The sequence below is a fragment of the Desmodus rotundus genome, chromosome X (assembly GCF_022682495.2).
Source record: "Desmodus rotundus isolate HL8 chromosome X, HLdesRot8A.1, whole genome shotgun sequence".
NCBI lineage: Eukaryota > Metazoa > Chordata > Mammalia > Chiroptera > Phyllostomidae > Desmodus > Desmodus rotundus.
The window spans coordinates 18,274,718-18,292,029 of record NC_071400.1 but is presented as its reverse complement, the minus strand read 5'-3'; the positions used below and the strand labels follow the sequence as shown (position 1 = coordinate 18,292,029).

General features: G+C 41.0%; 1 protein-coding gene across 1 annotated transcript in view; it reads right to left on the bottom strand.

Moving 5' to 3' along the window:
- Nucleotides 1–315: 315 nt before the first annotated feature.
- GPC3 (glypican 3) overlaps nt 316–17,312 on the bottom strand; it is a 420,931-nt gene continuing 403,934 nt past the window's right edge. Inside the window, exon 8 of the mRNA XM_024566786.4 lies at nt 316–825. Coding sequence (XP_024422554.2) covers nt 656–825 — 170 coding nt within the window. The 3' untranslated portion in view covers nt 316–655. The remainder of the gene's footprint in view (nt 826–17,312) is intronic.

Here is a 17,312-nt window from a genome sequence, read left to right as displayed (position 1 = left end):
CAATTGCAAAACGTGAAATTTGTAAAGAGACAGTGGAACTTTTGGAGGTATCTTCAGTTTCACAGGCAAGAAACGCTAGCCCAAGGTTTCTAAATGGAGATTATGGGTTGGGTGTGTGGTAGGAGGGAGTGGCTTTGACTGGGGTTTGGGACCAGGATTGATATCCACCCAAAAGATGGGCAGGAAGGTAGGTTTCAAGACCGCTCTTGGCACCTGGTGGGATTTTCTTATGCTGAATAAAAAGCTAGGTGAGAAGGAAGAAAAGAATTACATAGTCGCCATATATGAGAGCTTTCAAAAAAAAGACCCAATGCATTTTTATTTGAGCATTTATTTTTTTTTCAAAGAAATTCATGCAAAGGGAAAGAGAGATAGACATGGTAACCATGTTCTAGCAGCCAAACATAGGAAAATAATTTGGCACGACTTGATTTTTTTTTTCTTTGTAAAACGACAATCTATACTACCACTAAAATTCACCTTCCTCATAAGAAAACCATTTGATTTCAAAAACATAACACATGGTTAGTCTTCTACTTAATGGCTGGAGGAGGTATATAAGATAAAAAAATAGAAAGAAATAAGAAGGCAGGTCCCCTTTATAGAGGAAGACCACAGGGTGCTGCGGGGCAGCACAGGTGCTGTGCACTAGCAGTCAGTGCACCAGGAAGAAGAAGCACAGCACATAGATTGCCAGGCTGGTTAGAACCTTCAGGGGGGAATGGCCATTCCCAAGGTTGTGAGACGCAGCGATCTCATTGTCCTTCTGATTCACGTGTTGCTTGCTTCCAGGAGTATCATCCACATCCAGATCATAGGCCAGTTCTGTCAAAAGCAAAGAAGAATTTTAAATACAGGATTACCAACAGCATCAGGTGTACACTATTCATGACTCAAGCACTTGTCTGGACCGCTGGGCTGCCCCAGCTTTAATTTCTTCCTTCTGTGGACAGGAAGGCTGCCAGGAGATGGGAAAGAGATGGGGCATGTGTGTGGGGGTGACAGAGGGTGTGTGCTGGTGGTGGTCCTTCCAGAGACCATACCAACAGGGAGGAAGCTGGCTGTTTCCCTCCCTGTGGTGGAGCCATCCATACCCTAGGGTGCACATCGGCCCTTTGCAACATCTCCTCCCTGGCAAAGCTGTGCTTGGAGGTTATTTATAACAGATCTCACTGGTATCAAAATGTGAGGTGCTGTGTGAGTGACTACATGTGTCTCCTTGGGTATATGTGTGTCAGTGGGGGAGGGGATGTTGTAGACTCCCAGCATAGTTCTCCTGGGCCCTGCACCCCACACGGATCCCCTCCTGGGAACATTGCTTTAGTGTCGAGGACAAAGTAGTTTGCATTGAAAGGTGTTTTATTTTCCCCAAATATTTCTTTTCTTTTCTTTTCTTTTTAGCTATGTGGTCTTCTCATCCCCTCTAATAAAAACCCACAAAAAGTAAAATTGATATAATGCATAGGATTTAAAGGAATACCAAACAAATTAAGAGTAAGGGAAGGCTAATGGGTAAGGTTCTTCCTTCTCTGACTACCTAGTGTTTATGATGTGTTCGTGTTCTGAAAAGAAATGGGATGTTTGACTTGCCCTCATGAGAGAGTCTCTCAGAAGGAAAATATAGGCAGACAGTGGTTTGTTAGGAAATTCACGATGGCTGGCCCTGGCTCAGGGCTGTTTCTTTCAGATTTGCTTCCCCAGATTTAGAGCTCAAATCTACACCCTTGGCTTTTCCAGACACAGTCGCCAGTGCTTCTAATTCAATAGCTTGTGAAGGTGATGTGATGTGAGCGACCTACCCAGTCAACCCTCCTGCGGCCAATGGAGTGGAAAGATCCCTTGGGGACACTGAGATGCATAGCAACAGGCACAGAGGAAATGACTGGGATTCTACAGAGGGAAGGAAGGAAAAGGAAGGAAGAGCTCCTCTTACAGGGGATGAAACACTCAGTAAGTCACAGGAAGAAAAGTGTGAAGACTCAACTGGTCCAGGATGTGTATAGAGCAGGGCCCAGGACCAGGGCTGCTCTGGGGCTGGCATTGCTTAGAGCAGCCAGTAAGGTGAAGGGGATCAAAGCTCGGGCTCTGATTACATGGGCTGCAATACTATTTTCCAAAAGGGTTATTACAATTTATAACACCAGCAATGCTGAGCAAACCAAATATACTGTGCTTCAACTGAAAAAAGATATTGTGGCAGTATACGATGGTATCTCAGGGTTTCTTTAATTTGCATGTATTTGAATTACTAGCACAGATCAACTTTTTCTGCTTTAGTTTAGTCATTATATTTCTCAATACATAACAGTTCATATCTTTTGCCTTTTAACTAATGGGTATTGATATTTTTCCTATTAATTTGAATATATATTGCTGAATTGTTTGCCTGTCTTATTCAATAAATATTTTGTTAATTATTATTTCCATTGCTGTATAAAGAAATTATTTCATAACTTTTAATACACATGAATCTGATGACATTTTGCTCCTCTAAAGCTGCGAAAGGTTTTCTTCTTGAGTGCCAATAATAATTCAAATCAAATTTTCTAGGGAACCCTCTTACTCAGGGAAAAGAGATTCAGCAGACTGCATTCTACATTCTCTCTCTATCCCAAATAGATACATACAAAGAAAATAAAAAGAGAAAAAGAACAAAGAGCAACACTCTACTTGGAAATCAGACCTCTTTCTCAGAGAGGTGAACTATGCAGAGCGCACAGAAAAGGCCGAGGTCAGCTGTCACTCGGCAAGGATAACACAGGCTTAGGTCACGATCAGATTTCACCAAAGTTGAGAACACATATGGCTATGTCTGTTGAAAGCCCTGCCTTGGGTCGCATGGCAACTTCTCAACTTAAATGAAGAAGAATATTTTCAGGAGAGATCTGAATGAGAGCACTCTCAGAATCACTTTCAGATTCCTTTTCTGGATATTCTCCGTGCTCAACATTAAGATGAAATAGCATCTATTAATGTTACCACTCAAGTGCCTATATTCCATATCCTGCTCTTCAAATAATGTGTAAACGTGAAATAGTTTTGTTATTATGGCATTTCTGGTAAACCCAGCAGTTATGTTGATGCCAGTAGTTGCTAACCCTCTTTGCCACCAGAGAGTTCTTTTGTTATTTCTAGCTCTTGGACCCTATGTTTTGAAATGATAAAAATGGCTAACAGTGATTGAGTCCTCATTGTGTGCCAGGCACTCTGCTAAGTTATTTAGATGTGTTATCTCATTTGATGAAACCTTCTTAACAATGCTACGAGGTATTATAAATCCCATTTTACTGATGAGGAAGGTCAAACTTTGTTCAGTGTTTTTTGCCCATGCTGACACAGTGGGTAAGTCGCAGGGTCCTATTTGAATGCAGGTCTGACTCTGAACCTCATATAAAGCTCATATACCATCTCTGGAAAAAATCTGTATACCAAATAGACCACAGTGATTAAGCAGTAATAGATTCTTTCTTGAAAAAATTCTTGATTAGTGAAATACACACTACCAAAGGGAACTTTTTATTTCACTACTCCAGAACTCAGGTGCCAACACATCCAGTTAAAATTGGGTTTCCTCCTGTGCATCTTTCAATGCGTCTGGCTGCCACGCTCTGCAATGGGAGGATGAAAAGATTGCTGTAGCATGATTTGGGGACTGTGGCACTGGACTTTACCAAGAAGCCAAGGAGTGGAAGGGACACTGAAGATAACACCCAACAGGGTAGTCCAAGAGTTCAGTGGCAAAGGGAGGCTGAATCAGATGAGGCAACTCAGCAATTATTTTAAACAAATGTCAAACTTCTTTCTGTGAATAATATTTAAACATAATTCTCTTGCTCTATATTCACTAAACTATTCAGTTGTATAAAGAGTAAAGTAGCATTGACACACAAAAAATAAAAATAAAAAGCATGAGAAAAGTCAGTGTTTGCACATAAAACTGATCACATACTTGATTAAGTAGCCTTATTAAGCTTTGTGAAATACTAAGAAGAGCTCTGGGTTTAGAGAGCTAGGATGGGAATTATCATATCAGTTCTATTTCCCCAAAGAAATGAGCAATGATGGTCAGGGCCATGAGATATCCCAGGCACAAACCTGAGTTAAGTCTTCTACATCCACAGAGTACCCAGAAATATTCAGAATGACACTTTCCTGTGCTTCTGAAGCTGTGGCTACAGGTTTCCTGAGGCACCCCATTCAGCAGCAGCAAATGTATTCGCCCAACCCCGTAACTGGGTTCCTAGAGCTTATATTGATGGGAATTCCAGCAAAGACACACTCTGGGTCCGGGCCACCATCAGGGAGATTAGAGATGAAGGGAACAGTTTAGCAGAACAAGTAAGCATTATGAGAAATAGAGGAAATACGGTTTGGGTCAAAGATAAATATGGATACTCCCGAACAGAAATATAATCAACTTTAATTCAACAAACTTAATGGTAGCCTACTATGTCCCAAGCATTAACTAGGAGGTTGGAAAAAGACTTAGTGTTTGCCTTCAGGAATCCCACACTCTGAGCTCTCTAACAAGGGAAACAGATTAGTAGACAAATCAACCAGATACCTGCCAGAAAGTGCAAAGGGCCCAGAGAAACACATAAGCTAAACACCATGGGAATAGAAGGGAGAGAGAAAAATTTCAGCTAGAATAATCTGGGAAGACTTTTTGGAACAATTGGGCTATAATCTACACCATGAAGGATGGGTGGAACTATGGCAAGGCTAATGAAATGTTATTCATTTTAAGCAGAGGGGTTAGCTGGAGCAAAATCACCAATATCAAAAATTGTATGTAGGGCATACTTACTAGCAACAAGCAGCCTCTATGTTGGAAGGAAATACAGAGTATACACTCTTGTGAGGTGTGTGTGTGTGTGTACTATGTGGTGGGTGATAAAAGGTAAGGCAGAAAGGACTATTAACAGCCAAATCATGGTGGATTAGGAATGCTGAGACTTTATTTTGTGGGCAGTAGTGAGCCTGAAGGTTTTCAAATAAGTAAACTACATAATCGGGCTTCTGTTTTTTTTTTTTTTTTAAATCATCGTTAATAGTTTGGAGGACAGCCCTCAGTGGGAGAGAATTGTCAGACATCTTGTCTTGGAAAAAAAGCAGCCTGTGGGAACAGTATCTGGGGATCAGATAGTAGCAAACATATTTATATTCTTTCAACTCACAAATAAGCTAAACCTACACCAAACCAAAACGTTCTCAGTTTGCTACAAACCAGATGTACTAGGGGAATCACCACCAACCATTTTCTTTGAAATCTTTCATATTTAATGTTCATCAGTGATTTTCTAGAATGCATCTCTGTTGCATTAGGTATATATTATAAAATGCACATAAAATGTTTCTATCTTGCCATTGAATGTCAGTGAAAACTTTTGGGGCCAGCAAGATTTTCATGTTAAATCCCAAAACTTGTTTCTATTTGTCATCATTTTAACTATGCCCAGAGGGTAGGCCTAAGAATCTGCACTAATTACATACTTGGCCCTGACTCTCATGTTGCCCACTGTGTTCTCTGTGTTGCAGATTGGATAAACCCTTTAAAATAATCATCAGTCACTAAGGTCTGCAAGTTACGTTGGAAGTTTTTTTTTTTTTCCTTCTTCTGCTTTTTCTTTTGGGTAAAGCAGACAGTGGGGAACTCTCTAGTCTTATTCAGTCTCCTGGTGGAGCTCCTAAAGAGGCTACAGCAGACTTACTATGTCACCTTTGGCAAGTAATTTCCCTCTCCTCGGGGATTCAGCCATCCCATCTGCTAAATCACGGTGTTGGACTGGATGGACTCTGAAATTCCTTTTAGTTTTATTTCTCTCTGCTGCCAAAGCTCTTGGAGCCCAGTGAGGGATGCAGTTTGCTGCAGGCCACAATCATCTCTCTGTGAGCACCAGCCAGTGTGGCCGCCCCCAGCAGAGCCTCCATCAACAAGTACGTTCCATTAACTTGCTTCTCTCGGGATGTGAGTTTTTCTGGTGATCTTCATCAGTTACCAAATTCTGAATCCTCTTTCTTCTTCAGCTGTTCTAATCTTGGACACGAGGCACTGGCAATAAATAAGTCCACGCTAAACTGGTTTTCTTTTCTTTAAACCTTGGCCCCATGACCACCACTGAGGCCAGTACACATAAAGCACTGGGGGAGAAGTGACTGGACCCGGGGCACGTCAAGCAGGCGTGCACAGGCAGTCAAGGACAATGTGTCAGCTAGTGAGATAAGCCTTTGTTTGGGCCATTACAGTGCCAATGGAGTCTTGAGCATATAATAGGAAGCAAATGCTTGAGTTCTCTGATGGCATCAAGGAGGGTAATGCATTGCTCTAGGGCAGGGGAGTCAAACTACTTTTCACCAGGGCCACATCAGCCTCCTGGTTGCCTTCAAAGGGCCGAATGTAATTTAGGACTGTATAAATGCAACTACTCCTTAACAGTTAAGCGAGAGCTCGGCGCTGCCGCCAGCTAGAAACAAGGTGCCAGGCCAGATAAAACAAGGTGGGGGGCCGGACTCTGCCACGGGCCTTGTGTTTGCCACCTGTGCTCTAGGGGCCTCACCCACACCAGGATGCAGACTTCACAGGGCAGCCTGAGAGAATAGCTGCTATCACAATAACAGGGGAGAGAATGCTGCTTTTGAGCCAAACATGGCGGTTTCCTTCTTGCTAAGCTTGTGCCAGCAGATGGCTTCAATCTGGCCCTAATATAGCAACAGAGCAATACTGCTATCCCTGTGTTTTGCATTTGCTATATACAGTTGGCCCCCAAGACATGAATATGAGAAACCTTTGGTACACTGCTTGGCAGACCCCAGGGACTAAAACTGAGGAAACCTCTGGAGGAATCACGCTCATTGCGTGACTGCTCACTCTGCTGGCCATTCCCACAGAAGCCCTCGGGCTCTGCCATTCACTTATGAATCCCAAACAGATCTTGCTTTCCTTGTCTTCCCCTCAACACAATCCTCCTTCCTGCCACATCCACCCTCCCTCCTATATGAACCTTCAGGTGTGAAATGACTACCTGGACTTGAAAGCAGAAGAAAGTGACTTTGCGAATGACCTTTGGGTTTCTAGGAGTCTAGATTTTCTTCTTCATAGATCAGGTGAGGGTGAGCTGGCACGCTTGAGGCCTCTGGTTTTTAATTGGTCTAATGGGACTCCTTTAAGAATGGACCCACTTTATTATGTGCCTTCTAACAAATAAGTGTGTGTGCTGCCAATCTTGTCTAGTAAATGATCGTAAATCCTAGGAATAATACAATGCCTGCTCCTGGAAGAGGGCTGGGGCAGGGAGATGCCCACTTCTTTGCTTACAGCTAATTTCAGCCTGCAAAGACCCTCAGATCCAACTATGAGATGTTGAAAGAATACAATGGCTTTCCCCAACAGTATAGGCATGGCCTCACTTATTCTAGGCCTCTGCCGCTCAACCTGGGGTATGTGTATCATCAGGTTATGCTGCAGTGGGCTGTGGGTACACGAAGCCATGGCATGCTTCTTCCTAGGGATTTATAGGTGGAAAGCACACTATTGTATACTGAAACATACAAGGTCGTTATGATGGAGTATAAATGCACTGTGTGCAAGCTCTTTTAAGACTTCATACAATGTTTCATTCTGACCGGGACCTTCAGGTTATGTCCCAGATCCTCAGGAGCAGGTGTTCACTCGCACTCTTCACTGATGTAAGAGGCGCTTAGGTGAAAGATCTTAAAGCACCGTTAGGCAACCCGTTAGGGTCACCAGGGCTTTGTCAACTACCAAGCTGGATACTCTAACTCACAAATTCCTTATTAATGACTTAACATGGCCTTTTCTATGACAACTTCTTTGTCAAAAGGGAAACACCACAGTTAATGCCCTTAACTGGGCTTAGATGACTTAGTTTTGTAATACAAAATGATTTCTAGGGGTTTCAATCATTAACTATGCTTCGTTATTGCATTCAGCAATTAAGAAAGGAGCAAACAAAAATATCACTTAATCCCATGAAAAAGAAACCATTTTGTTGTAGACTAATTATAATATGGGCTACTAGTGTACCTATTTAGGCATATCATGAGTAAAGTCATATTCCCAGTAACACAATAACTCCATCCGGAAAGCCCTGACAGTAATGAGCAGTGGTGTAGGTGCTGGCCCTCCTCATTAGCACCAGAATTATCAGCAGTTTTCATGAATGTCAAGACTATTGCTCTCATGTCTACAGATTCTTCTCCCCCAAGGATGCCTAAGAGCTCCACGGGAATCACAGCTCATCAAAGCCCTGACAGCCCACAGAAGTTACCTCATTCCCATGGGCTTGAAAGTCAGTGGAAAAGTTTGTGACAGAGACACTGTTCAGCTAGGGCCAGGGGAGAAGATGAAGGGAGCATGCTCAAAGAAAGCAAGGGAAGAGAACATTTTAAAGAGGAAAGGAAGGTTTGAGTGGTTGAATGTTATAGAGGTCACCAAACGTAAGGACTGAGAAGAGGCTACTGGCCTTCCTCATCTTTGTCATTTAGAAGGATTTGGAAGATTTTTGAGAAAAGTTTCAGTAGCGTGCTTGGGTCAAAACCAGGTAGCACGGACTTGACAGAATGGAAGTTGATTTGGCTTCATTGAATACTGATTAGTCTCTTGTACAACAACACTTATAGCAGATTATTTATAATATCCAGAAGGTGAAAGCAACCCAAGTGTCCATCAGTGGATGAGTAGATAAACAAAATGTAGTACACCCATACAATACAATATCATTGATGTACAAAACAGGAATCAAGTATTGACATTTGCTACAAGGTGTATGAACCTTGACAACATGATACTAAATGAAAGAAGCCAGTCACAAAATACCAAATAGTATATGATTACACTTATATGAAATATAAATTAGCAGAATAGGCAAATTTTAGAAATAGTGGAATGGTTGCAAAATATTCTTAATGTAATTATTCCACTGAATTGTACACTTAATGGCTAAAATGGCAAATTTTATATTATATATATTTTCCACGATTTAAAAAAAAACTATAGAAACCAAAATATAACAACATAATGGGTACATGCCAGTTCCTAAGGAGAGTGTACTGCTACTCTGGTATTTTGCTTTGTAGAGGGGCGAGTGTGTGTGAATCTACCAGATACCAAATCTCCACCTCCAAATCGTGTTCCTTTGGTGCTTTTAAAGTCAAGTTAAGTTAGTTCTTTTGGACATGTAAGCACTATACTACAACTGCAGATATGGCTCTTCAATTGGGAATGGAGGACAAGGGCAATTTTTGTCAAGGATTTTTGTCTGAGGATAACTATTTTAAGAAATTTTTATATAAACTCAGGAAACTTATATTTACTTTTGTGACTCACACAAATGATGCTAAGCTAAAACCATGTTAAAAATTGATTGAAGAATATACTCTGTTCTCATTACTTCAAAAACATTTAATGGTTTAGAATCAGCAAGTTATGTTTATAATATAAATTTCAGGCATGATGCAGTACAGACGTATGCATCATTTGGCTTTGAGGATGTAGAAGGAAAACTCAAAACGTCACTTGCAGTAGCCAGATCCAATTGCTGGTGAGGGATCAGGAGAGTGAGGGAGTATTCCAAGATGCTCAATGAAAAGTACTTTGATAGAATTTGGGGCAGGGCTTTAGATATACTTGAATGGGAAAACCCAAAGTCTGGTAATCTTCCATTTTTAATTAGCCGTGGTAAAACTTACCAAAAATGTACCTGAGAATTAAAACAATTCCCATGTCCTGGCAATGCAACAGCAAGGAAAATTACTGGCACAATAGTCAATAGGTCAAAATGGCTTAAATCCCTAAAACTACCCAGCTTGGGTGCGGGAACATTGCAGGCAGGGAAGCAATAGCAGGCAGGAGTCCTCATAAATGGAAGATGAAAAGCCGCCCTAAGTTGTTCCATCTGAACTTGTTCCTTAAAAAACTCCCCAGTCGTGAAATGCCTCCCTCCTCACCCATGGCATTTGGGTGAATTGAGGCTATTTTCCTCTCAGTTTACTTGGAAGAACACATTGTCACCCGGGCTCCATCCTCCTACCTTCTCATCTTCAGATCCAGGCTGTTGGTAAGGCCCCATTCTCAGTCACGTGGGCATCATCTCCTCTGTCTTTGGATGTCAAATATTTCTCCTCTTTTTCTCAGCTGCCCTCTCCTCTCCAACTCCTCCCACAGTTCTCAATGCCCCAGCTAGACAAGATACCCACTGCTTTTTAATGGCCCATTGCTGTCCAGGAAAAAGAAATGTTCTATTCTGTGATAGCAAGAATAAGACAACACTTTAAACCACATGTTGAATCATATTTTCTCTCTTCCTCAGAATCCTTTGATGATTCTCTACTGCATGTGGGACAAAGTCTTCATTCCTTAGGATGGCATGCACGAGTGTCTCCATCTCATCTTGTCTTGCTTTCCAGTTCCTACTGCCCATATATTTCTTCAAGCACTATATACTATAGTCATGCCATCCCATTCATCATTCACTGAAAATGCCTAGTACTTTGAAGTTCCCGTATTTTTCTTCTTGCTGCTCCCTCAGCCTGGGATACTCTCTCTCTTAGGTCTCGTGTTGCATCTCTTCCACAAAGTCTTTCCTTCTTACCCCACCCAAATTAATCACTTCTTTCTCTGACTATTTATTGGATTGTATTTGTATTACAGCACTCATTTCAACATGCCTCATAGTTGAGTTAGTCACTGCTATGTTCCTCTCCTCAACTCGACTACGATCCCCATCAAAATAAGAAATGAGTATTATTCCTTTCTGTTGCTCAAATACAGTACTTGGCTAGCACAGCCACTTAAAAAACATGTTTGTTGACTGAATGAATGAGTGCGAGGATCAACGGCTACACGAATAAACTTATATCCCCAGTCTACTGAGAGTGAGCAGGTGAAGGGCTACCTCCCTAGCAGACACCCTTCCCAAGGAATCTATCCTCATTAACTGATTATTCCCTTAGGAGAAGGAGTCCCACAGAGCTATGATGAAGACAAGACAAAGGCTAAATCAATGGCAGGTAGCTCAGGGAGCAAATGGCAGGGCTCAAACCCTGACTTCTAGATTCCAAAGCCCTTCTGACAATTGTCAGTTCTCATTACCCACAGCATCAGTTCACAGCACTCAATGTGGTTGGAATCTACAAAGATTATTTTCTTATTCTATTTTGCTGCCTGGAACATGATGCCTTGCTCTGTAAGCAGCTGACACATGCTGGCATTCTGTGTGCCATGCTGGATAGGAAACAGGTTTTCTGGTGAGCAGGTTCTATTTATTTTTCACTTCAAACCTTCATGATTCGGTTCCCACACTTTTGACCTCTGCCTTTGCTTCACAGTCGATCCATCATTGGGTTGTATCCTGCCCTTTCCATTGTCACTGATTCCTAAGTGCGGGAGCTGCTGGTATTGAAATTTCAGTGCCTGTCTCTGTGACATCAAAATAAGCTTCGTTAATGAAGTCCCTTGCTTGGCTATAATAGTACAAAGCAATAAGACTTCAGAATCTGCAGTAAACATGCTGGCACTCTGTTCCCCTTGCAGAGGTCTGTGGGATGACTGCCAGGAAAATACAATTACGTTCTGGCACAGGAATAAATACAATTCCTTAACCTAAAAGTTCTGTGTTTTCATTTCCCCCCTTTCCATTTCTCTGTTCACTTCATTGTCTCTTTCCATTGCTCTTTAACTCATTTCCTATGTCCAATTATCCTCTTCTGTCCAGTCATTGATCTCCTAAACATTCTCTCCTGTCTCCACAATGTTCTTTTCCATATCCTTAGGCCAAGGGTAAGGTTGGAATCTTCCGTTAGATTTTGAACCTTTAAAGTGCTTTTCTGTTCCTCCTTGCTTCAATTTAAACCTCTAATGAGCCCTGGATGGTGTGGCTCAGTGGACTGAGTGCCAGCCTGCGAACCAAAGAGTTGCTGGTTCGATTCCCAGTCAGGACACATACCTGGGTTGAAGGCCAGGTTCCTGGTTGGGGGCATGTGAGAGGCAACCACACATTTATGTTTCTCTCCTTCTCTTTCTCCTTCCCTTCCCCTCGCTCTAAAAATAAATAAAATCTTTAAAGAAAAAACCCTCTAACCAACATGTCATTTACTTTAGAAGAGGTTGTAGTATCTTGTTCCTTAATCTTCAGCAGTGTTTCCATTCCTGTGCCGTTTACCTCTCAGCACTCTTCCTGCCTCTCAGCTCAGATTCCCTCATTTGTCCCTGTAGCACCAGCCCTCCTTCTGTGGCACTGCCTGATCTCTTGCGCCTGCTCATGCCCCCTTTGCTCAATTTCCCTTCTCTTTCTCTATCTCAGATTTTTCTTGCTCCATAGTCATACCATTTTAGTAACTGCTGTTTGATGGCCTTGTCTTTCTCCTGAGGAAAAATGATTTAGACTTAAGAGAAATTTTAAAACTTTCTAATACTCCGTGCAATTTGAAATTTTCATAGGCTGCCTCCGTGCAGTGAGATTTATCTCCAGAGATAGGCCATGAGGGTTTGGACCTCTATTTGGTAAAGCAATTCAAACATAGAATAAGGGTGAAGGTACTTAGCTTCCAATGTTCCTTCCAACCCTGAGGTTCTAGGATTTCATTCAGGTCTTTAGATGTCTCATGGCAGACGTGAGGGTGAAGGGACAGGTTTCAAGTGATCTTTGCATCCCTACCTCTTGACACAGACATTTTCTGGAGGGGGAATCCAAAGATACTGCTTTGGATCTTCTCTCAAAGAAAGCAATCAGTGTCTTTTGTGGACCACAGCTAGCTTAGAGATGACGGCTTTAAGTCTGCCAAGGAATTATCAATCAAGACATAATTTTAAGGGAGTAACTACTGACCTGCCTAAGGTGGGGAGAAAGAACCACATAATCCATCCAGCTTGCTAAACTGGGGCTAAGTCTCAAAAAATTATGCGAAACTTTATCAGGCAGTATGAAACGTACACATATGGTGAGGATTCCTACACAGAAGGTGGCACAACCAAGTCAGGAATCGTTTACATCACGTTTTTTCCTAACAATAGGAAACGACTAGCAGGAACTCACAGGGGACAGGCATCTTGCTCAATGCAGCCGCATAATGGCATCACTGACTCAGGATCCAGAGGAAGAAGAGGCATTAGACAGAGAAAGTTCATTTTGGGAACATGAGTAGGACATGAGTTGGAGAGAACCAAAGAGAAGGCAATGGAGGAGAAAGTGCTGGATGGCCCCCATATAAATAGCTCTGTGGACATTAGAACAAAGTAAGGAAGTCCAAAGGGAGGCAAGGAAAGGTAAAAAAGATGCCAAGTGGCATAAACCCATGGCTATAAAGATATAAAAGGAAAAAAGGAAACTTCTGCCACAAGAAAGAGCAGCTAGACAGCCAGATTACTGAGGAAGAGTTTAAAAGTCAGCAAGAAGATATTAAACCAAAATAAAAAGAAGACACTATTGGCAAGAAATGAACAGTTTAACTAAGGAGGGTCAAGGGCAGCCCTGGTTTCTTATAACTGAGAAGGGGCAGGAGCTTTCCATACTGTTTTTACCTGTCTACAGAATACATCAAATATGCTCATTAACCAAGAGAAACAATCTATCTTATTATTGGCGAAGTCAAATTAATGGAAATAGAGGTGTCAGAAAATGAATGATGAGATTTTAAAGTGAAAAGGCCTTAAAGAGTCAATAAAGAAGCTTTGTTTACACACATTAACATGTAAGCGTTAAAAACAAAAACAGATTAAAACTGGGACCTTATAGCCTTGTACCCTAAACTTCTTCTGAATATACATGCTAAATAATAATAATAATAATAATAATAATAATAATAATAATAATACAACTATTCTGCAATTAATAAAACAAAGACAGGGAATAAATAAGGTGATAATATTGCTTTGTTTGTTGAAAAGCAAATCAAACATATGAAGCAGTTTTTGATATTGCAAGAGAGCGAGGGAGGATCAGGACGTAGCACCAGTAATCTCATATGCTTCCTGTCACTTTATTTCATTTCTTTCCCCAACCATTAAAAATAAAAGATTATAGACTGGAAAGTTCCCCTGGAATCATAGCTCGCTCCAAACCAAATTTCAATGGACACTTTTTTTTTTCATTTTTTACTTTCTTAGACAACTTTACTGAGGTATAATTTAGATGCCATAAAATTCATCCATTTCAAGCGAATTTCAAGTGTATGATTCAACAATTTTTAGTAAATTTTGCAGGGTGCGAAACCATCATCAATTTTCGAACAACACCCAATAAGATCCCTCGTGCCAGTTTATAGGTAACCCCTCAGTGGAGTCTTAGTTTTTCATCCTGAGCTCTCTGCAGCTTCCAATATTGTTGGCCACTCTCAGAACTTGGTGTCCCCCTTTCTGACACAGCTTCCTCCTGGATCCCTCATCTGCCTCTGACCATCCTCACGGAAATTCTTTTTCCTTTTCAGGCTGCTTTTCTCTCTCTTGGCCACCTCATCTTCTCACTTTACAAGCCCTGAATGCCTTCATCTGTGGCCCTGGTTTTACCGATCACTGAGGATTTCCCTATTTACTCAGAAGCAAATGATTCTACCTAGCCGTCTAATTGCCCAAGCCAGAAACCCGCAAATCACCTTATAGTCCCCCTCCTTTTTCATGCTGCAGGCATAATTAATTACCGCATGCTGTAATTCTGTTTCCTTAATATTTTGTGAATTCTCCTTTCAATTGCCATTGTTTGCTACTGCTGCTCCTCAGATTATGTTCTCATCACCTCTCACCTAGAGGACTGCGACAGCCACCTGTCTCCTCCTCCCTCCTGCAAAACATCCTCCGCACTTTACATAGCCTTTTTATTTTGTTAATTTAACTATTCAACAAATGAATACATTTTTGAAGCTAAAGAGCCTAACAATACCTTAGTAAATAGAGTAAATAAAAAGAAAGCCCCCGCTTCAAACTTCCCCTCCCACAGCTCCCCAGGGGTAATTACTGGTAAATGCATTTTCTATGCATATGCATGATACTTGTTTTTGGAAATATTTGCATGATAACACATGCAGACCTGCCTCATTCCTTTCGCACAAATATAACACACTTAGCCATTTCTTCTCCAATGGTCAGTTACTTTGTTTCTAATTTCTCCTTGGCACAAACAGTGCTTCAGTGAATATCCTCTAATAAATGCCTCTGGATTATGTGGTGTATTTCCAAAAGAATACACCTAGAATAACCTTGGCATGTAGGAATGTACACCACATGGGAGGTAAGTTGCAGGACAGGAGGACAAAAAGTGGGAAGGACTGGTTGGAAAAGATGGGGAGAGAAAGGAGAGATGTTATTTCTCAGAAAGATGATGTAGAGGATATCAAGAAGATAACAGGATAATATTAAGGAATCTTTAGGAAAAACATCACCTTATAATGTCATCCTAATGCAACAGCTATTTTAAAAATTCATTTATAATAAACTATGCATTTCTAAGCTATGGCAAGCAAATCTAGCTGGACACACTTGCATGACAAATGACTTGGGAGTGAGTCACAGTGACTCACTGCTGAATATGACTGAGCAATAGGGTGCTTTCATCAAGAACATCAGTATATTTCCCCTTTGTCACTCTCCACCAAAACAAACAAATAAATAGAACTGGTTGGTAAAAATCTGTACTCAGAAAAAATAAAAAAGAAAATAAGTATGCTAAATTATGCAAATTGGATTGTGGAGCAAACCCTAGTACATAAGCTGTCACCATGGTCTGGTACCTATTTTAGTTTTGTTCTGAATTTTTATTTTCACAATTTTATTTTGGGAGATGTTGACAGTACTTCTCAGATTAGAGAATTGAAATTATTAAGGGGGTGGAAAATAAGTCTTTTGAGAAAGTGCTAAAGGAAATATAATTGTCTGGTGACCCTCAATTCACTTGCAAAAGTGGTGACATTTGGTTCTGAGACCCACTTGGCTGAGAATCGTTAACGCTGGTAATAAGTTCATTGCTCGGCCTGTAAATCAGCAATGGCAGCAGCAGCGAGCAACAATGTAAAGTGAAAATCAAAATGAGCAAACTATAATTAGGGAAGCAATGTCACCAGAGAAAGCAATTTACTAAAGGGATTACCACGATTAAAGATGCCTTCTCCTTAAACAGAGATTGTTTTCTCTGATTGATTTGTCCCGATCAATACTCTCTATGTCATGCAGAATTCCAGGCACACAGCACCGTCTGTTGTCTTTCTAATTTCTCTGCCAAGAGATTAGAGGAAGTAAGTCGAGCTTCTTCAGTCACTATAATTTCCTCACAAATGGAAGGAGTATTAACAGAGAGCTATGGAGACAGATTACAGTTTAGGTCACCCAGGGGAGAAATCTGAAGCCCCCTTTTGACTAACAACAAGGTAAAATAATCCTCAAATCTTTTTTTCCTTAGTATTAAGCCTAAAACCAAGTTTACGAGGCCTCCTTTTCAACTCGATTTTTTTTTTTTTTTTGGTTTCACCTTTCTCATGCCCCAGCCAGCCAGGCAGCCAGGCAGGCAGCATTTAGAGGGTGTGGGGCCCTGATTACAGATGTCGGCAGCATTCTTCACCTAAGGGTCTCGCTCACCTGCCTTATTTACCTCACGCTACTTTTTTCTTTCCTCTGTAGTTTCTTTCCTTAAAACCTCGTCTAACCCTTGTCATTTCCACAGTACTTTGGGGGGAAAATAGTGTTAAAATATAGGAAATTCTGGGTCTTTATATTTGTTATCATTATCTGAGTCCTAAAATTTTTTGGCTTATTTATTTTTTAAAGATTTTATTTATGTATTTTTTAGAGAGAGGGGAAGCAAGGGAGAAAGAGAGGGAGAGAAACATTGATCGCTTGTCTTTCACTCATGCCCAGAGTGGGGACCGAACCTGCAACCCAGGCATGTGCCCCGATGAGGGAAATGAAACTGAGATGTTTTGCTTTGTCAGACGATGCCCAACCAACTGAGCCACACAGATCAGGGCAAAACATTTTGGTTTAAATGTATTATCATGAATAACCCCTTGAAGTAGATGAATGGTAGATGTGGCAGTCCAAGTGGAATGGAAGGGTTTATGTTAAGTATGGTTAGCACAATGTAATTAATGAATTAAACACTTGTTGAGTACTGGAAATATTTACGGATGTGTAGTAAGTCCTCACTTAAAGTTGTTGATAGGTTCTGTGACTTTAAGCAAAATGATGTCTAATAAGACCAATTTTACCATAGTTAATTGATACAAACCAGAATTAAATTCCTGCAGCATTCTCAATGTTATAATGAAACTAAATTGAACAAAATAATGCTCTTTGACGACCTGCTGTGCTG